The following is a 21,403-nucleotide window of genomic DNA, read 5'->3' as shown; positions in this document are numbered from 1 at the left end:
GATCACAATTATGGGGGCTCTGGTCCATGTAGGGCTGGACCAAGAGAGAAGATGCGTTCCTGTTGTGCATGTTGTAATGGAGGTTGGACAGGTGATGGGTGAGGAGCTGATGGAGCGACAGTGAGGATTCTGGGAGACACATAGTTCTTATTATACATTGTGACTGATCTTTCCAGCATTAACCTGTTAATCCTGTCTTTCGGCCTCCCTAGGGTGACCGAGGAACACCTGGGATTCCTGGCTCTCCTGGCAGCCGTGGTGACCCAGGCATTGGGGTTGCTGGTCCACCTGTGAGTCTTTATTCAGCTATCCTTATTCTCAGCTCCCATTGTGAATCCCTTAAGGAGATAGTCCTGTTTCAGCTCATATACCAGGGGGTTTGTGTGTCCTTGGGACCATTGAACGTAGATCTGTATGGCTGTGGTTGGTACACAATTTGTTGTACTTCTAATGGGAACAAGAAGAACACAACTTTTGGTCCTATGCTTGGGTCTGATTCAAAACAATGGCAACAAATCTCACTAATTTTGTATTGTTCTTTCATAATTCCACTGCATATGTGTGTATGTACTTGGGTCATAATCCTCACTATTATCTTCTCCATTTCTTCCTTCCAATGGACCCCTTCTTCCTAGCATGTTGTCCTCCTGTTTCCATGTCTCTTGCATGTTTCCAACTGAAATTAATTAGACTTCCCTGTGTGAACACAGTTGTGGGCTTATTGACTTGAGCAAGGACACTCATTGTACAACTGACTACCATTTAAGAGTTTGACTTCTCTCCCGGCAAGTGTCTATAGGTTCTCAGGCCTGGTTGGAGTCTTATTACTCTGGCTTTTTTTCATGATGCTGTATCAATGTGCCCAGTATTGTTGCAGATAGTGACTGGCAGGTGTGATTTCACACAATGTTTGTAAAGGAAAAAAAAAAACCAAAAAAACATGACTCATGAACCAAAGTTTGAGTAACAAAATCATAGCCAATAAAATTAGGCCTGGGAAGGACTGTGATGTGGGGAAGCATTGTGGTTTTGTATATTTCTGGACCAAAAATGTTAGTTACCCTGATTTTTCTAATTGGTAAATGTAAGAACTGAAATGGGATCATGGTTGTAAAACAGCATCCACAAGCCGTCCTCACAGTGTGGGTTTTAAGGAGTGGTTTACATCATCTTGTAGGTACAGACTTGTGAGACCCATGGAACTTGTAGCCTTGTTGTCTCTGAGTTATACAGTTTCTTCCAACTCCTAATCCCAATGAAGGCTCACTCTCAGCCAGTCATCCCCTATAGAAGACAAACTTCATCCCAAACCAGGACACATGGCACTACAATTTAGAATTCTTTTAAGTGAGGAACTACATATCTTTTCTTGAGAATAGAATCATGTTTTGTGTCTTCTCGCCATCACAGAAGCATGCCTTTTCTTCTCCCTGTCAGTGAGTGATAGCTTTCAGAATTGAAGGACAATTTTCAATCTGAGCCTTTCTCCTCTCCCATCTGCTTTCTTGTATGCTAAAGGCAGAATATTGATTCAGCTTCAACTGAATTTTTTTTCTTGACAGCCAGCCATGTCTTACTATTACTTGAGAGAAGCTCAAATACTCAGCTAAGCCTTGGAATAGCTCATGCACCCACGTATAATTATTATTTTAGGCCATGGACCCAAGTTCACCTCTGCTAAACATAACCTGGTTAGAAACCAGAACAGCACATGAGACAGTCTCTGCTTTTTCCACACTCGAGAAATGCAGACCACAACCAAAAGCATCTTAAGTAATGTCATTATTTTTATTAATTTTATTGAGAATTTCAGATAGAGTTCTCTATTTAGATCATTGCCCCTCCAACTCATCCTGTGTCTTTCTCTCACTCCTTACCCTATTCATGACCTCTTGTCTTTATTATTGCTGTGGTGTGTGTGTGTGTGTGTGTGTGTGTGTGTGTGTGCCTGCATGTTTTTGTAAATATAGCCTACTGAAATCATCTACTGTTGCTTGTGTGTTTATGTGTTTAGGGCTGGCTTCTTGTTATTAGATAGCTATTGATTGCATATATCTCTTCATTTAGGGGTGAGGTTTTATAAGATTCCCACTATCCATAATATTGCTGAGATTTTCTGGATGCAACTTGGATACATATAAAGAAAACACCATATTCCAGTAGACATCTTAATCCTTAGTCTTATAATCTTTCCTCCCCTATCTTCTACAGCATGCTCTGAGCCTTTTATGTAAGGAGTATGTTGCAGCTCTGTCACTTGAAATTGGACATCCCATGGTCAGATGTTCTTTGCCTTTTGGCCAGTTGTGGATTCCTAGAATGTTCCCCAACTGCTGCAAAAGAAGTTTCTTTAATGGGGTTTGAGAGCTATACTCATCTGTGGGTATAAGAATAAATATTTATATGTAGTTAGACATTATACTGGCTCATGATAATGGCAGTAGTGGGTTCTCCCCTGGGGTCCATGGCCTTATTACTATGGATAGTGGGCTTATTTATAATACCCACCATAAATTCTCTCTCTTTGTTCAGTTGAGCAATCCTTACATCCAATTAGACAGCTTTTGTTTGTCTATAAAGTATAAGTGGCCCTGTTGTACTTTTAGGGATATCTCAGTGTTGTGTCATTGTTGTGGCTCACAGGCCAAGTAATACAATTCTTCATATATAACTCCCGAAAGATAGAGAGATCAAATTTATTATCTATGATATCATATAAAATATAAACTCCCTTTGCCTTTCTCTGTGTTCTTTGTAATCTGAGTCAGTTTAGGCCTCTCCCCTCACACATGGTTCTCTGTTCCTCAACTCCCCAACAAGCCTGGGTACCTCCCCACTGGAAAAGTCCACCCCCATCCTACTGGCAATGAGGATTCCTTCAGGGTGGCAGAATTACAAAGGGTTTCTGGGCCTTCTTGGTTTCCATAGACACCGTGGTAGGAGCAAATGAATTTCCTTGGGGTGGTCTCATCTGATTTAATTGTGTTTTTTTTTTCAACAGAAATTTTCAGCTAGAATTTCTAGACATCAAAGCTCTCTCTCTCTCTCTCTCTCTCTCTATATATATATATATATATATATATATATATATATATATATATATATATGTGTGTGTGTGTGTGTGTGTGTGTGTGTGTGTGTGTGTGTGTGTCTTGGACTTCTTTTTTTTTTTTAGTGTCTAGGAAGAACAAAAGATAAAGAAACAATAACCCAGACTTCTTGTTTGTGAAGTCCTCCTCTCCAAAGGATTCCTTTCCCTGGAGTTAGGAGTTTGATTCCTGATCGAATTGACCCTTAGTAAAGGAGACGCCATGCCGAGGGCCTACTATATGGTTGTCCCTTTGTTTCCTGTCCACTCCTCGAGGATGTGGCACATCAAGCCATCATTACATAGCCAGGCAGCAGAGGTGAAACATTTCACCCCAAATCTAGCTAGCTAAAATCACCATGAAGTATCTTCCCGCCTAACCAATGCCACAGGAAAAGTAATTTGCTGGCGGCAGCCAAGAGACTGTAAATCAACTCTTTAGTGCATGTCTGCCACTTGAGCTTATTAAAAGCTTCCTGGTGGATGAAACCATATTGCATTACCATAAATCTCATTGGCTAGCAGCCTAGGCTGGCGATGGCCTGAGAAGTTGCATGAGAGGCCATGCAGGACTTGCTGCTAGCAGGTGTGGTAAGCAAAGGTAAGGGAGTGATGTGTCAAGTTAGTGGGGAACATAGATCTTTGCTGAGCAGTCCAGTGTCTCTCTGTGTTCCATGCTAAGGAGCAAAGGATTGTATCCAATATTGCACTCTTAGGCAAGGTAAGTTATCCTTCAAAGATAAGGTGGGTATCCCAACCATGAGTTTGAGAGATGATCTTTGAAATTCACTCTTAGAAGGTAACAAAATGAGCTAGAGGAAGAAAGCCCATATATGGTTTGTTATCAAGCATATGTGTATTGTAAGCAGCTGAGTCCTGCTGTACTAACTCCTGGGTAACTACAAGGTACACTCTCAGAGATTTCCTGCTAAAACAACAAGGGATCTAGAGTATTGATGTACCAATACCATAGCTAGAGATCTGCTCTCAGGAACTGGGCTTTAGGCTTGAGCCCCACATATCCCTCTGGCTAAAGATGCCCTGGGACAGGAACGTGGGAGAGATCGTGTTGTAAGCTGCCCTCTGCCTTCTTCCTCCTGAGCTTGTGCTCTAAAGTTTTATCATTTATAGGCTTTGCTCTCTCCAGGAGCTTGGTCTGCTGCCTGTTGCTCCATCAGCAGGCAGGAGGCATTATGGTGAAGCAGTGGCTTGGGGTTTTGACTCCCTGCTTCTAGACCTTCACAAACAAAATCTTTCCATCTTCAAGTTGTCTCTGGTCTCCTTTTGGTAAGATTTAAAAGCTAAAGCACGAGCCCCCATCGGACTTTGGAGAGATCAAAGGTCATAGGCTTGATACCAGAAATTCTAAGGACAAGGCTCTCTCTGACAACGACATAACTCAGGACAGGCTATTTCCTACTCTGACCATTGGCTTCCATATGGACTAGTTGCCTCCAATTTCAGCATCATCAGAACATATCCATCTTGAGTACATGCCACAGACATATACATATATATCACACAGGCACACATGCACAAATAATAAGCCACATGTGAATGCACACACTCATTTCTATACTGGTGGCTGCTGATATATGCAGCTAGGGGAAACTGACAAGACAGAGACCAAGGGTCTGGCATGTGGTGTATACCTTCCGTTTATCTCTGCTCTTGTGTTGAACTCTGGTCCCATTTTCAAAAAGTTGATCACGTCTCTTCCTTTGGCTATAGGCATATTAGGAAGTAAAGTAAGTTGTTATTTTCCAGACCTTATGTTTGTTTGTGCCTATGGTGTATCTTATATGCTAGGGGCAGAGGACAGTGACTCCCAGAACCTAGTATGCCCCTTGTATGAGACAAACCATTTCTATGACACTTGATAAAGATTCAATAGATCAGGGTTAAGAAATGCCAAGAGCCACTGAAATCTGACTAAGAAAAGATAGGGATGCTACTCAGGGGGAGACAGATGAAAAAGTTTAGGAGCAAGGTGTTTCATAGAGAAGAGATGCCAGGCACAAAAAGAATGCCAGGCTTTGCACAGAAGAGAACTAATCTCCACTCCCTATCTCTCTGTCATCTCATCTCTCTTATGATACAGAATGATAGATATACCAACGGTAGGAAGAATAGTACAGTGAGTCCCTCGCACCTCATGTGGTTTTATGTGCTGGCTCCTTTTTATGTCAACATGACCCAAACTAGAGTTGTTTTCGAAGAGAGAATCTCAGTTGAGAAAATGCTTTCCCCTCACCAGATTGGCCTGTGGGCAAGCCTGTGGTATATTTTCTTGCTTGATGGTTGATGTGAGAGGGCCAGGCTCACTGTGAGTGGTGTCATTCCTAGGCTGGAGGTCCTGGGTGCTCTGAGTCAGAAGGCTGAGCAAGCCTTGAGGAGCAAGCCAATAAGCAGTATTGCTTCATGGCCTCTGCATCAGCTCTTGCTTCTAGGTCCCTGCCTTGAGTTCCTTCCCTAACTTCCCTTAGTGATAGACTGTTGCCTGAACTTGTGAACCGAAATAAACCCTTTCCCTGCCTCTAGCTTCTTTTGGTCATGGTGTTTTATCACAGCAACCAACACAAATTCTAAAACAGTCACCCATCAAGATCTCTAACGTGGTCCCTATTCTTCTTTCTTCATCTTTTGATCCTCTTATTTTGAATCATTCTCAGAAATACATAATTTTATCCCTATATATATTTTAGACTACATTTATGAAAGATAATGATATTTAAAGTGTTACTAAAACTTCATCATCACACACAGAAAACACGGTGCCAAATACACTGGTGTCACTCACCTTTTACTTGTTAAACCAGTGCCCTATTCAGCAAATTTCTCTATTCTTTGAATCAAGAGCCAAGTGAACAAATTGTTCAGTCTTTCAAAACACCTTTGAATAAATTCTAACTTGTAGATTTCTCATCTCTCTCTCTCTCTTTTTTTTTTTTTTTTGGCTACTTGTTTATAGAAGAAGTCAGGCTTCTTGTTTGTTCCATAGGGTTGTTTTAGGTTTGCTAACAGGATTCACTAATTCATAGTTTAACAGGAGTTGCCACCCATGTAGGCCTCGTCAGTTAGTTTCCAAGTCTAGAGGTTTGATCAGACTCAGGTTTGATGTTTTTTGGCAAGACTTCACAGATGGTCCATTGCACATCAGGAAGCACATAAGGATGTCTGGTGGGTCTCTCTCTGTGATGTTCACACCCTTTTGATGTCTAAAGCACCCTCAATTAACACATCAAGGGCTGCAAATTGGTGCTATGGTAGCTCTGTAGATTGATTCTTCTGTCCTTATTGGGGGGGGGGGCTTTTTCTCTATAGAGAGCTTCCTCCTCTACAACCCATCTACTTAGATTATGTACCTAGTGTGAAGGGAAATTCTTCAGTCTTCCCCAGTGAATGCTTTCACATAATGTCTTTCAGAGATGACCCATTAGACTTTTGATGGAATGTTTTACAGAATATTTAAACTCAAGGATTTAAATGCATTTTGTGTTTTAATATATCTTTTTGATGTTCAAATTGTTTTAGCTTATTTTCATAGGAGCCTATGCAAGTTGAACCTGCGTCCTTTGATACAGGACCTAGCAGCCTTTGGTAACTCTCTTACTTGTCTATGGCTTAGAGGTCTAGGTGTGGTTTGATCTCTGACTATAGCATCACTAAGCAGTCATAATTTTGCCAGGTGGAAAATGGTACCAAAGGATGAATCAGGGTGTTTACTAAAATGACTCTGGGCATGTATATCAGATTATGTGTTAGTTACCTCTCTAATCACTGTGATAGGGTACCCAGCAAAGACAGTGCAAAGGGAGAATGGTTTGTTTTTCTAAGATAACAGTTTGGGAGATATAGTCCATTATGGCTGTTCATGCATAGCTGTGAGATTAGCTCACATTGAAGCAGCAGGAGGGGGAGATGGCTGGCTGATGCTATGTCAACAGCATGGAAGTATAGTTTAGGCTAGAGTCAAGCCCAGGCTACAACACTCAGGACTCTTATAGCTTCTTCCCACTCCCTCCAGGTAGCCTGCATCTCCATAGTGTTCTATAACTTTCTCAATAGCATCATCATCTGGAGAACAAGTATTGAGAACAGTGCACTCCTGGACCACTACAAAGCCCTTCAAGGAGATACATAGGCTTCAGACTAGGAAGGAAATCACCATGCAGTCCTCTTCCACAACACACTTAAAATATTTTTTATTGATTTTCTTTGAAAATTTAACACATGTATACAATATATTTTGATCCTGTCCATCCTCTACTTCTCCCTCTAACTCCTCCCAGATCCATCTCACAGCCCATCTCAAATCTATATCCTCTTTTTAAAACTCACTTTAAATATATATATATATATATTACAGTGATTCTAGCTGTGCTGCCTGTGTACTCAAGTGTGGAGCTCTTCACTGGAATGTGTTTGAACTCCCCGGAGCCACACCCATGAAGAATACTCACTCTTCCTCTCTCAGAAGCCTCAGTTGGTGGGAGTCATGGTTGTCTACTCCCTCCATGTTGGAGTGTTCACTGGCTTGATCTCATATGGGGACTATAGCTGCTGTGAGTTCGTGAGCACAGTGTCCTGTCATGCCCAGAAGACAATGTTTTGCTCTGGTTCTCCCTGACCTCTGTCTCTTCTCATCTTTCTCCCCCATCTTTTGTGATGGTCCATGAGCCTTGGACAGACAGATGTCCCATAGGTATCCCATTTTTGTCTGAGCTTCCCACTGACTTATTCTTTTGCCAGTTGTGAGTTTTTGTATTAATTTCCATCCCTTCCACAAAAGCCTTGAAAGGTACGTAGAATAGCTGTGGGCATGCTTTGTATGGGGCAGACATCAGGTGGCTTTTCTACTCTGTATTTTCCTTTATTTCTAATAACCTGGGGGAAAGTGACCATCTAGCTTTGTATTGTAATTGAAGAATAATGTTTGGAGAGGTGAAAGAATTTGCTTAAAGTCAAAATGCTAATATTTGATAAAGCTAAGATTTGAAATAACATCTTTGATTGCAAAGCCTATCCATCAAAGTTGCATAAGAAAATAATTTGGGACCTGGTTTAATGACCGAGTGAAAGGTCTTAAAGTTGGAATTTAATTTGAAAACACACTAAAAATGGCACAGTAACATTCCTCGTGCCAAGAACAGGCTGCCCTCAGTACATTTCTTTAAATAATATATTATAGCCCCATTGGAGACTACTTGAGAAGAACAAAATTCAGATGCATGATGCATTATGATTGGGCAATTGGTGGCTTCAGAGCCAGGTACAGCAGAAGTGACTTCCAAGTCCATAATTTTACCTGTTTCACTTTAGCTAAGTTACTTAATGTATTTCAGCTTCAGCTTCTCTGTATCAAATGGATGATAGAGATGCCCAGTGTGCAGGCAGGCATCCTGCATGATCTTTCTCTCTGTCTCTCTGTCTCTGTCTCTGTCTCTGTCTCTCTGTCTCTGTCTCTCTGTCTCTCTGTCTCTCTCTCTCTCTCTCTCTCTCTCTCTCTCTCTCTCTGTGTGTGTGTGTGTGTGTGTGTAGCATCTGATGCCCCTCTTGGCATGGAGAGCAATAGAGGAAAGTCCCCTTCTGCACACACCCTTCTGTGTCCTTATCTGGTCTTTCCTTGTGTATGGATAAGGACTCAGCCATTACTGAGTGCTGTTAAAGTTTAGAAATTGGATAATAAGAACCCATCAAGAGTTAAGTGATGCTATTCACATTCCGCTAGCTTTTATTAGCCGAAATATTTCTGCATAGCAAACTGCTTGCTCATTGATGGCTGCATCCTGGTCTACCATGCATGTAGAAAAAGAATGGAAATGCTTGTGTCTGTAGAGACCATTTTTTGACTCTCTACGCAGCAGCAGAATGTAATGTTGTGGTGGATGCCCTGTCATACAAAGCCTGTGATGCTTTCTCTAGAAAAAAAAAAGAAAAAGAAAGAAAGAAAGAAAAGAAAAGAAAAGATAAAAGAAAAAAGAAGAGAAAAGATAAGAAAAGAAAAAGCACATAAATATTTATGGGGTTTTGTTATGACCCATTAAATGTCCCAATTTTACTTGTTTTGTTGTTTGTTTGTGTTCGTTTGGTGTTTGTATATGTTTCAAACATCTTGATCCAAAACCTAGAACCCTTCTCCCCACCTCAGACAGACCTACTTCCCTCAGGGCTCTGCTTCCCTGTTGTCTCCTTAGATCTCTGCTTCCCCTGTTATATCACTGTGTAATTGGAAAAATGCTCATCTGCTCTCTAGAAGCGCAGGGGCATACGCAATAGGGGACCTGGGTACTTCAGCACAATGCAGGGACCCAGCCTTTGTGTGAGCATTCTACTCCCTCTTGGGGATACTTATGCTTTCCTGGGTGCTGCTACAAGATGCAGGAAATAGTGAGCTGAGGACAGGGGCATGATTAGCTCCACTATGCAGGGCTTTCCCAGGTATGACAAAGTGAGTCCAGAGACAAAGGCATGTCAGCTTTCCATATGAAAACACTAGTCTGGTAGCAGAGTCTCATGGCACAGGCTGATCTGTTCTTGGGAAACTGAGAGATGCTCATTGATAAACTAAACTCTGGCCTATTCAGGAGTAACCAGTACCTCTCCAAGGGTATGTAAGATGGGAAACTCTGGACACACACAGAGTCCACCATGTGGGAGCATCAGTGTATGACACTTGTTCAGGAGAGGATAGAGGAGTCCATATTAGCAATACACTTTATAAAACAGAGCTTGGTGGTACATGCTTGTAGTTCCAGAACTTGGGAAGTGGAGGCAAGGGGACAAAGAGTTCAAGGTTATCCTTGGCTACATAGTATTGAGGCTAACCTGGGCTATGTTAGGCCCTGGGATTTGTTTGTTTGTTTTGTCTTGTTTTGGCTTTGGTTTTTAAGAATGACCACAGCATGCTTAAATGGTGATATGAACATTTTTATTTGGCTTGCTAATCTGTTTATTCTTTCCTTAGGGTCCCTCAGGACGACCAGGAGATAAAGGACCCCCGGTACAGTATGCTTTAGATGGAGGATTCTTAGCCCAAGTCTAAATCAGAGGCAATCAAAAGTCACTCGAAATTCCTCATACTAGACAGACTCTCCAAAATAGGAGTATGAGCTTATGGGAACACTGGGGCGGAAGGAAGTGGCAGGTTCAGTTAATCCAACATAACATTGTAAAGTCAGGCACACCGAGACTGGTTTTGTCTGTTAGCATCTTTCCGTTACAGACGTGGAGCCCTGATTAAGTGAATTTAGTCAAATGGTAAGAAAACTAGTTTTTGGATTCTGGCTTTACCCAACCACAGAGCCAGGAACACATGAAAGGTTTTCTTCTTGCCTTGTAATGTGGAGGCAGCCGCAGCTATGATCCATTGTGGAAATTTTTTTGGGCTCATTTTATACTATGCAACAAGAGAGCTCCCAAGATGCATTTCTTCTCAGGAACAGCCACCGGTGTTGGCCATTTTCAAGCATTCACTGTATGCTTGCTGGTGCATCTTCTGCTGCAGGACAACTATATCATATCCAGTCTATGGCTCTGTGCATGTATTTTAAGTCGATATTCACTTGTGGTTTCTGATTAAGGAGGATAAGAAATCTTGTGGATGTTGTGCTAGATGAAGAAACTGAGGCTCAGACCAATTGAGATTTATGGCCATGGGATTTCACGGCAAGTTATGTGGAGTAGAGCTGAGGAGTGTGGGACTCTGGATGAAGGGCAGCTCAAAGACCCCCAAGGAGGCCATTTCAGCTCCTGCAGAGCAGATAGCCAATACCCTGAGAAGATGTCATTTTCCACTTGCAGATCTAAGGAAATAAAGTCCATTGCCTGATGTTTTCTAGAAAATGTCAACATAATGGGAATGATCTTAAGAAAGTGATCAGTGTCAGGCATGAGCTAAGCATTTCATTGACTCTTGTGCAAAGAAAGTTGTTTAACCAATAAGCATGGGGCTGGCTGTGCAATTCAAGGTGTATAGGAAGGCATTCTGGATTGGTGCTCAGGCCTGGCTCTCCATAGGAGCTGTGCCTTCCACTCCAGCAAGGGGCCACAAGGGGCTAATGCATGAGGCTCGTGTCAGGCTCCCACAGAAGGTTTTCCTGAGCTTTGTGTCTATGGGCTGAGCACAAGTCGCCATAGAGTGCATCTTGCTCAGTAAGGTTTGAGCACAGTGCTTTTGACACATGCACTATTGTCAAATTGCAGTTCATGCTGCTGTGATAGCATGCTCTGGCAAAAGCACCGTAAGGAAAAAGTAATTTTTTCTTAATTTAGCTCTGTGTAAGTGTAGTCTGTTGTAGCAGGGAAGACAAGGCAGCAGGAGCGTGAAGCGGGTACTTGTATCCCATCCACAGTTAGGAGACAGGAATGAGTATAAGCTAAGCACTATGATCACCGGTCTCCATTTCCTATAGCTCAGGACCTCCTGACCATGTTTAAGATGAGTCTTTCTCCCATCAGTTAGCATAACTGCGATACTCCCCAAAGATGGCCATTTTCAAGCATTCCAAAAGCCCATCTCTGAGACAATCATACCAGTGATCTCTCTGCATAGCTTATCCTTGTATAGTCATAGCCAGCGGTAGCCAGACAAAGGTGAGCCCTGTCTTCTCACAGTTGGAGCCTGTCTTTCTTTTTCATCAGGGATCTCGAGGCTTACCTGGATTCCCCGGCCCCCAGGGACCAGCTGGCCAGGATGTAAGTAAAGCAGAGCCCTATGGGGTTAGTCATTGTTTAGAGTCATTCCATGTGAGCTCATCTAACCACCTCCTAGCCTCCCTTGTCCATGTGCCCAGCATCTGTGCTCAGCCACGTTTCTGTGGAATCTCAGAGTGTTTGTTTATGTATTTTTAACTTTCTGTCAGTTGTGGCTTGTTGAATGATTCATACTTCTTTCTTAAGCATTTTTATGATGGTTTCAGAACCCTGTAGACTTCTGGGTCTCCAGTACACTGTCTCTTAGTTCTTGGTCATTCTGTTTTGATGATGTAGGGTTTGATTCTTTCATGGAGTTCTTCCTGTATCTGCTCTGTCCCCCTCTCCTCAAGGGAACAACAGGCTCAGCTGAGGCCCTTTGGGACAAGACCCATTTATGATACTGATGGCAGACATTTTTGGTCTTCATCTCCTGGACTTTGATCCGAGATCCCAGAGTTCAGGATCTGTAGGTCCCTGCTACTTAGCAGATCCAGGCACCAGAGGCATTTGATCCATACTTACTGGCAAAATGAACAAATGGCAGCTATGAGTTTTTAATAGGGCAAAGATGCTTCAGTAAGCAGCAGTGTTCTCTGCTTACCTCCTGCCTGTGCTTTTTTTTGGTCCCCATTAAACAGAGACAGTCCAAACTTCTTCCATTCACTGGGTTCTATTTCAGAAAGGAAGCCCCTCTAGTTCTTGTTGCCTAACATTCAGGTTTACCTATTCCCCTGTCATTCTTACATTCGTGTATCCAGTCATCAACGAAAGCACTTTCTTCTCCAAGCTAATTCCACCCCTCATATTTGGAATAAAAGATCAAGACAGGTTTGCATGTGGGTGTGTCTTTGCATGCACACAATGTACACAAGATGGTTGTAGTTTGAGATTCTAGAAGGGACTCATAGAAAGGCTTACTTTCCCCTACACACTTACCCCTGCCACTTGGAAAGTTTAACTAGGTTCCATCTTCAGAGTTGGGTATATTGCAGTTGAGTGCAACTGAGTCCCAGTTGGCTAAGTCAGAGAGTGATGGAGGGATGTGTAGAGTACATAGAGAGGACCTGGTCACCACAGTGATGGCTTTCTTTCTTCTCTCTCTTAGGGTGCACCAGGAAACCCAGGAGAAAGAGGGCCTCCTGGAAAACCAGTATGTCACCTGCCGGGTCTGGATGAATGCTGACTGTCAGACAGGGTGCCAGCGAAAAATAAAGTACAATTAAGACAGTTCGAGAGGCTTTAACTAGGGGACCAACCGGGCAGAGGGAAGTCACTTGGTTGGGGGGAGGGGCAGTACAACCAGGGATACGCCATGGTGTGGAGCATGCCTGCTTGTTTGTAGAGCCAGGTGCTGGCTAGAATGGAGGAGCGAGAGCTGTGGATTCAAAGCCACTGCCAGAAAGCCTGGCCTGAGGCAGGTGCGCATCTTCTTACCTTCCAAGCCCTTGGCAGGACCTCCCTTTCGTCCAGTTCAGCCATGGGCCATCAGGGGAGGATATCCCTGAGATACAATGAAACAAGAGACAAGACAGAGTGTGGAGCTAGTGTGGAAACTGAATAATAGTGGCATCCATCGAAAATTCCCAACTTGCCCATTTTTAATCTTTTGGCTGGCTTGAGTGCTGTCACCATATAGACAGCCAGAAGTAGTTATTTTGGTTCATATGAGATTGGGGGACTGATTCTCTATGAGCTTGGGGAGGTTCTGACAGGTCCCTAACTTGATTACAAGCCAGATGAAGATGCAACAGGTATCTCTGAGGTACAGTAACCCCATCTCCTGGGACACATCCTGAATTGGCAGTGGTGGGGGAGAGGTACCAAAGATTTAGCCAGGTGACCAGGTCATTTTTGGCCTCTTTAAGGAAGAACTCATAAGGCTGGGATGTCTGTGGGTGGAAAGGGCCTCTCCATGAGGAAAAAAGACCATTAGATGATCCTAAGCAAGGTCCAAGAGAGTATGGCCATCAGGCCAAAGTCCCAGGCCTGGAGACTCATCCCACAGTCTACTGTTGGAATCAAGTTGCTCAGATGGACAGAAGCTTCATGATGGGTCTGATGGCTTGCTTGTCCTCTTGGCAGACATGGCTTCAGGCAAGTTCCCAAGGCACAGAGAATATTGTGGACTCATAGAACCCTCCCTGTCTTGTTAGAGCTGGTAGCCACAGCAGAGAGAAAGAGTGGGATCTTGTTCTGTCCCTGGGTCTATGACACTTTTCCATTGAAGACTTCCAGAGGGATGCATATAAGTTACATTGGAAACTGTGAAAATAACTCCTTTTTCCATCATAGACCCAGCTTTATAGCAGCTAGTGAAGCTGTTTGCAAGCTATGTCATCACTGCAGGGCAAGGCCATAGTGAAACAGGTAGATGAGCAAGACTCAGACCAGAGGCACTAAAAGTCTAAATTACATCTGCCATGTGCTAGACCTTGACACTACCTTGTTAGGATAAACTGGCAGAATACAACAAATGGTGTAGGCAGTTGTGTCTCACAGATGGCCATCATAGGAGCATCCCAGTGAGCTCCAGCTTTCTTCAACTAGCCCCATCCCACATGGAGCTGTACAGGGAGTGGCCTATAGAGCTGTCTCACCTTCAGGCAAGGCATGACCTCTGCACCTCCCTATCAATCAATGTCAGTATGGCTTCCCTATATGTTCTAATGAATGACCTCAGCAGCAGAGGCTGGGCAGGAATAAGGAGACTCTAGGCAGGTATAGGTTGCGTTGTCTTTGTTCTAACACATTCCATGTGTTACCTGAGGTCATTGAGCTTAATCTCTAGCATGTGGCCAACTCCTAAAAGGTATCCATGACACCTGGCTATACATCTTATGTCTCCTGACTTAAGTTTACCACTTCCATATAAAGCCAAAGTGGCTTTCTTCAGAACTTTCCTGAGGATTACAGGAAAATGATATGAGCAAGACCCTGATGAAATTATCTCAAAGCCTTTCTGTTATCTATACTCACCCCCTTTCCTCTGTGCCTCTGTGAATAATGCCCAACACACGCAAAGGGCTCATGCCACATATTAATAAACACAGGCAATGGTATAAGATATCACAGTACAGTGCTAACTGCCTGACAATGTCCCATGGAAGTGGTATGGACCCACCCATTCCCTGCACAACTCATATGGCCTCAGAAAAACATAAATGATCTCAACTGAAAAAAATTTCCCTTTTAAACTAAAAGGTTAATAAGTTTCTATTAGAAAGGTCAGATTTTTCTCCAGAGTATCTCACGCTGACAGAAGGGAGCAAGCGACTGTCTCACTCTGATATGCCTTTAGCAACTGCATGCTAAATGGGCTCTCCTTGCCCTGCTAGTCACTCCACACACACACCCCCACTCCCCAAATCTGCGGTATTCTAGCCCCAGTGTTTCTCAGAAACCTTACAATTTATTTCTCAGAGAGTTGGTTGAATTGTGGAACTTTTCAGCACAGGAGACAACCTACATCTTCTATAGGCACCAGCAATTAACTTCTCAACAGCAGTCAGATGGTTTGTCAATTACAGGATGAGGCTAAGCCTCTGAGCTAAGAAGATGGAAATTTATAGAACAATTGTCTGGGTCTTGCTCTCTTCAAGGGTCATTACTATAGACCGTTGTTGGCCCAAGCTTGCCCGTGGAGTCCATGCTCTGCCTGTAGGGAGTTGTCCTAATTTGCTCCTTCCCAATGCAATCTTCAGCTTACAGCAGAGATTTCCAGCCTGGAATGAATATTTAAGGGTACCACTCCCCTGTTTCCCCCAAGTGTTCCTTGAGCCTAATGCATTCTGAATTCTCCTTCTTTCCTGTGCTGCAGGCTGGCTGCAGGCATCACAGGGCATGCTCCAACTCGGGGTTTGTAAGTCCAGTGGTCATAGCATCTTACACACATACCTTCAGACATGGCTCATTTCCCCTTTCCAGAACCAAAGATTTCCGTCCCATAATAAAGTATGTTATTTAAAATGTTCTTTCACCCGTGAGAGCTGAAAACACTGGTTTATAATCATACTAAGCTCTGAATGATTAACAGCCATAGCTTTTGGCCATTTGGAAGATCCATGACAGGTGAACTGTAGGCAGTCTATCCCTTTGTTTCCCAGTAATATCTGTGTAACCTATTAAGGTTTGATATGGGCAGGGAGGGAGAACATGAGGGGACAACATGAGGAGACTGAAGACAGGAAGACCTGAAGTTCTCTAGACATGTCCAAGCCTGAACAGCCTGAATGGATACTGCTCTAACATAGGCTCATTTGGTGGTTACCAGGATTGGAACTCTGATAGGCCTGCTTGTATCCATGCCAATTCAAACCTGCTGTGAATAGTCAAAACGACTTATGCTCTGAAGGCCATTCACTCTCTGAAGATGCATGAAAGATACTGTATGTATGCATGTGTGTCTGCACTTACTTATTTTTACTTTGACAGGGCCCTTCTTCACTGCTGTCTCCAGAGGACATAAATCTCTTAGTAAAGGTAAAAGTGCATGTGCTAAAAATGGTGATGGGGGAGTACAGGCCTGAAAACCTTTCAGCCTCCGGAACAAATATTCAATAGTATTAAGAACAGCAGCAGCAACATCTGTTATGAATTCACTGTGTGACCAGTGCCTGTTAAATCCACATGATTCAATATGGCAGCCACTACCCACATGCATCAGTGATTTGTTTTATGGCTATGCATATTTTGCATGCATGTATGTGTACTATGTGCATGCAATGCCCACAGAGGCACTGGATTCCCTGGAACAGGAGTAATAGATGGCTGTGAGCTACCATGTACATGTTGGGAATCACACTGGGTCCTTTGGAAGAACATTCAGTTCTTTTAACTGCTTATCCATCTCTTCAGCAGCCACGTGCATTTACCTAAAGTTACGTACAAATAAAGTTCAGGTCCTTGGTCATACTGGGCACACTACAAACACTTAGTGCCCCTTTGCATTTAGGAGCTTCCTTATGAGACAGTGCAGGCATGGAACAGAAATTCTCCATTGGGTAATGTTCAAATGTTTGATGAACATTGTTTATTCAATTTTCAGTCCCATGAGGTAGGTATGGTTCGTGTTATTATTCCATAAATACGAAACATGAGACACAAAGAGGATCAATGGATAGAATCTATTGTTTTGGAAACAGAATCCAGTGTTCATAGGCTGTACTTGGCCAGTACATATAAGTATGTCTTCTGTTTCAAAAATGGCTGGAGGCAGAACCAAACAGTTGGTTTCTGATTCCTGACAGTTCAAGAATAAAAACACACAGACCTTTGGAGATAAAGACAGATGCTGAACCTGTAGCCAGCACAGTCCTGACTTGATGGAGATATAACATTTTCCAGGAGGAGACTTTCTTCTTCTGAGAGATACAAAGCACCTAGAATAACTGGACAAGACTAAAGTGGAATATGGCCAGTCTTACCTGGAATCTGAATTGTGGAGGTGCCCAGGTGCATTGCTTGGGGGTCTTGAGTCTTGACTGCTGCAGAGCTGGGCAGGGCTACAACAACCTCGAATTCATATTAAAAAAGAAGCACTGTGCTGATGGTGATGGGAGTAGAGGACCCTTGGCTGGTTCTACTTCAAGCCTTTGTCTCAACACTGTATTTCACATGGCTGTAGGTCGCTACTACTTGTATTCTAAAACCCAACTGATTACAGCAGAAGATTTACATGAACCCAGTGGGAGAGGAGCAAATAAACAAACAAAAAAAAAACCCAAAAACAAAAACCAAACAAACAAACAAAAAACAGCCCATGAAAAAAAAATCTTAAAAGCTTGAGGCTTTTAATCTTCCTATACATTGAAATGTTTTAATGGAAAAATCAAATTTTATTAAAACATGAGGAGTTTTTATAGATTTTTTATTGACAGGAGGGAGGTTTTTCTTTTCTACATAAAGAGATTTGTTTATTAAAGGCTTTTATTGACTTAGATAATTCTTCATGGTTTGGTGACTCTGTGAGGACTGGGATTTGAAGCAGCCTTCACCCTTTAGGATTTAAACCTTAGGATATCCCAATCTGTATGGCATTGACAACGGGAGAGGATGAGACTGTGAGGGTCAAGCCTCATACTTCATTGCCACATCACTGAGACAAACATTGACTCAAAGGATATTCTCCAGCTGCTATAAAGGATGCAGTTGTGTTCATCCAGGCAGATGGAAGCATAGTCATAACTTGAGCCCTTGTAGTCAGGTTTGGCGCTCTGTGCTTGAAAACCTTTAGACCATAACCTGCCCTATTGGATTTGGCTGGAACTGAGGAGCTGGCCATCTTTTGCTTTGATTCTCGAGTCTACAGCCACTCTGATGCTTTAAGTCTGACAGTCTATTCCAGCTAACTGGGAGCTATGAAGGTGTCTTTCACTACCAAAATAACCACTGTCCCTAAGCATTTTAGAACAACACATACCTCATCATGACAGCTTGAAAATTGCCTCAGTAGAAAGCCGCCCTGTAAAATTGACTTCTGTAGTTAGATCTTTGCCCTGGGAGGCCAACTTCAGAATGTCTTCATGAAATGCCTCCCTTTAGTAAATCTTACTTTATCTATCCCTCCCCCAAGTTCTTGGGCAGTGTTCCATTACTGACTTTCTACTATAATTGAGTCATGGATGAGTCTGTAGATGGAGCAAGACATTAGGTTTAGGTTGTAAAATAAACCACATAGTGATATATAGCAACTACTCTTTATTATGCTTTAGTTCTGTGATTGCTTGATGGGATATTGGACATTTTCCATTCATTATTTCTTATTGTTGGACTTGAGGTCCTCAATTCACAAGCAAGGAGATTGAGGCTCATAAATATAAGCCCATATTCCAAGTGGGCTAAAGCCTTGTAAAGTCATATGCCAGAGATACGAAGCTACATGCCAGTAGGGCCTAGTCACAGCCATCTGGTTGGAAAAAGGGCCCTATGGTTAGTCTCTAGAAATTTAGAGAATGCATGACTTACCCACAGAAGGGGTGTAGGATCTAGAGAATCTGAGTTCCAGGATGTCATCAGCCAAGGAGAACATCAGTAGTACTAGGGGGTACTTGACTCATCTTGTGCTAACTGGTATTCAAGACTAGTTCAGAAGGTTGGGTCTGGCATTTTTCTGGAACAGTAGGCTATGTAAGACTACAACTAAGGAAACAAGACAAAGTGGTAAGGATTTTGTATTTCCAACTCCAGAAAAGGTCTTAGCAGCTTGAATTCTTGCTGTCATCAAGTTAGCTTCATTTTTGCTCATCTAGCCCTTCCTCTATCCATCCATCCACTTAGTCATTGAAATATCATTCATCATCCATCCAACCATTCATTTACCTATTTCTCCCAGTCATCCACCTACCCATACATTCATTTATCCACATCATCTACCTACATCCATCCATCTGTTCATCCATCCATTGTTACAATGGCCCAATTGTACATCTCAACTAAATGAGCTATAATCAAAAAGCTCAGATCTTCTCCGCTCTTCTAATTTTAAAAGAAAGAAACCAGGAAACGTGGTTTCTTCCTCCATTTCACCTCACCACTGCTTCATATATTCCAGCAATTATACTACCTTCTAAATATACATTTTCTCAAACAGCATGTTGAAAGAAGATGAGACGAGACATGAAAAAGTCAAGTGGTTGGTTGGTCGGTTCATCATTAGACATTTGCTTGGGTCTTTGGGTTTTATTGATTGAACTTAAAACCATGAAAGACTATTTGCTGCGGGCTGTCTCTGCAAAGATCAAGACTATTCTCTCTCTATTTTGTGGGGAAATAAACTTACAAGCAGACCACCCTAAGAGTGAGATCAGTCTATGAGAGCATGATGAGCCCATCTCTGTCCAGATGCTATCAGGAAAGCTTAGAGTAGAAGATATGTAAAGTATATTTGAAGATTATATAGAAGAGAAGCAAGAGAAAGGTGAATTTGCTTTTATTAAAGAAAAAGTAGTTTCTGAGATTTAAGGACATCCCTGGTGAATACAGAATCTCTTGAGACTGCAAGTCATTGACTATGAACCCAGAGAGTGGTCACATGCTTTTATTTGGCCTTCCATACAGAGCACTCAGTGGACCTTAGCTAATATATTTATTTCGTGTTGATTAACACCAACTGACCTTTAGACTTATACAGCCGGTGGTCTCAGCACAGTATCCAACAGACCAGAAGCTTTGCAAAGTATCTTTTACAAATGAGTAATGGGCTAATAACAATGGCTGAATCTTCTGGGCATTGACTACCTGGTCTCACTATCTTCCTAATGCTTTCCTTGTGTTATTTTATTTAAGCTTACTATGAGAAGAGCATAAATAGAAGAACATAGGAGCAGGTGATCTAAGAGAGGGGTATAAGATAAGGCTGGCATAGTCAGGTTACTTGATACTTGGCATGCTGAGAACTTTCAAGGTCAAGAGGTGACACAGACAAGTCTGAGACTTTGAATTTACTCCAGGGACAGAGTTTACCTGTCTTGATAAAAAGCAAAGCTGAGTTCCTAGGAACATTTATTAAACGCCTGTCTTGGGAAAAGAAAAGGGCTAAGCAGGGTCACAATGTGGCTTTGTGTCACAGCCAGGACATACTGTGCTAGGTGCCTATGGTCTCCTTTGTTCTCCTTTCTTAGGGAGCCACTTTCCCTTGGAACACCGCAGAGACTTTTTCCTCCTGGCTTTGTTCGACTCTGTCCTCAGGGCAGAACATGCTATTTCTAGTAACACTAAATGTTTGCCTTCACTGTGCACTCTTAACGTTTTTGTTCATGCTCAGGGGCATTTTTATATGAATTTTGACATCATTTTCTCAGGCCATACTTCCAGCCAGGTGTCTGGCTAGAATTAGAGAAAAACTGGGTAATGATTATGACTCCTCATTTATGCCCAAATAAATTTGGACCTGAGTGCCTGGACCATGACAATCCATCAATTTGATTTTCCATCTTTGTTGGCATTTATAACCAAGTTATCACCTAGAGGGTGGGATGTGGGGCCACTTTGCTTGGCAAATAGCTGAATTATTTACTTAGTCTCTCTTTTCTTCCCTAAGGATGTGTGCAACGACTGCCCTCCTGGTCCCCCAGGCCTCCCAGGTCTGCCAGGTTTCAAAGGGGACAAGGGTCTTCCAGGAAAACAAGGGAGAGAGGGGACAGAAGGCAAAAAGGTAAGGAGAGGGAGAGCTAGGGCTCCTTTCCTCCAATGAAGAAATTCCACTGTCTAGATCCAGTGTGGCCTTCATTTCTTTGAGAGGATTCAGGCTTTGGGACTGTTTAGATGACAGTGGAGTACAAGGAGTGCAGACTGGATATCTGCAGGTCTTTGCCATTTTATGAAAGTATTGCCTGTGGCATTCCAATGTATTGTAATATCGAAAAATTCATGTTCCTTTTGAGGCTCTTTCCCAGCACCTCCTGTCATTCCATCTGTCTGACTTTGAGATATTTAGAATGTTCTAGTGGCCACCGTAGACCTTCAGACCCATTTTTTTTGCCTATCACACACACAAAGCTTTAGGGAGCTTTAGAAGCTGCTTTCTTCAGCGCCAGCATCCTGGGAACTCGGAGCAGACTCTGCCTTCTGGATCTTCTTTCTCTTTAGCATTTTTATAGAGAAATAGATCAGAGGTGAGAT

The 21,403-nt window shown here is 42.7% G+C and overlaps 1 protein-coding gene across 5 annotated transcripts in view; it reads left to right on the top strand.

Annotated features, from left to right (window-relative positions):
• The window catches only part of Col22a1 (collagen, type XXII, alpha 1), a 355,185-nt gene that overhangs the window by 269,084 nt on the left and 64,698 nt on the right, over nt 1-21,403 (top strand). For all 5 annotated transcript variants that reach the window (XM_006521382.4, XM_006521381.3, XM_006521378.4 and 2 more), the window contains 6 exons: nt 213-290; nt 10,056-10,091; nt 11,732-11,785; nt 12,891-12,935; nt 16,217-16,264; nt 20,823-20,936. In XM_006521382.4, the coding sequence (XP_006521445.1) occupies nt 213-290; nt 10,056-10,091; nt 11,732-11,785; nt 12,891-12,935; nt 16,217-16,264; nt 20,823-20,936 (375 nt within the window). The remainder of the gene's footprint in view (nt 1-212; nt 291-10,055; nt 10,092-11,731; nt 11,786-12,890; nt 12,936-16,216; nt 16,265-20,822; nt 20,937-21,403) is intronic.

The sequence above is a fragment of the Mus musculus genome, chromosome 15 (genome assembly GCF_000001635.26).
Source record: "Mus musculus strain C57BL/6J chromosome 15, GRCm38.p6 C57BL/6J".
Classification (NCBI taxonomy): Eukaryota; Metazoa; Chordata; class Mammalia; order Rodentia; family Muridae; genus Mus; species Mus musculus.
Note: the sequence above shows the minus strand (reverse complement) of the source record. Positions and strands in the feature narration are given on the sequence as shown.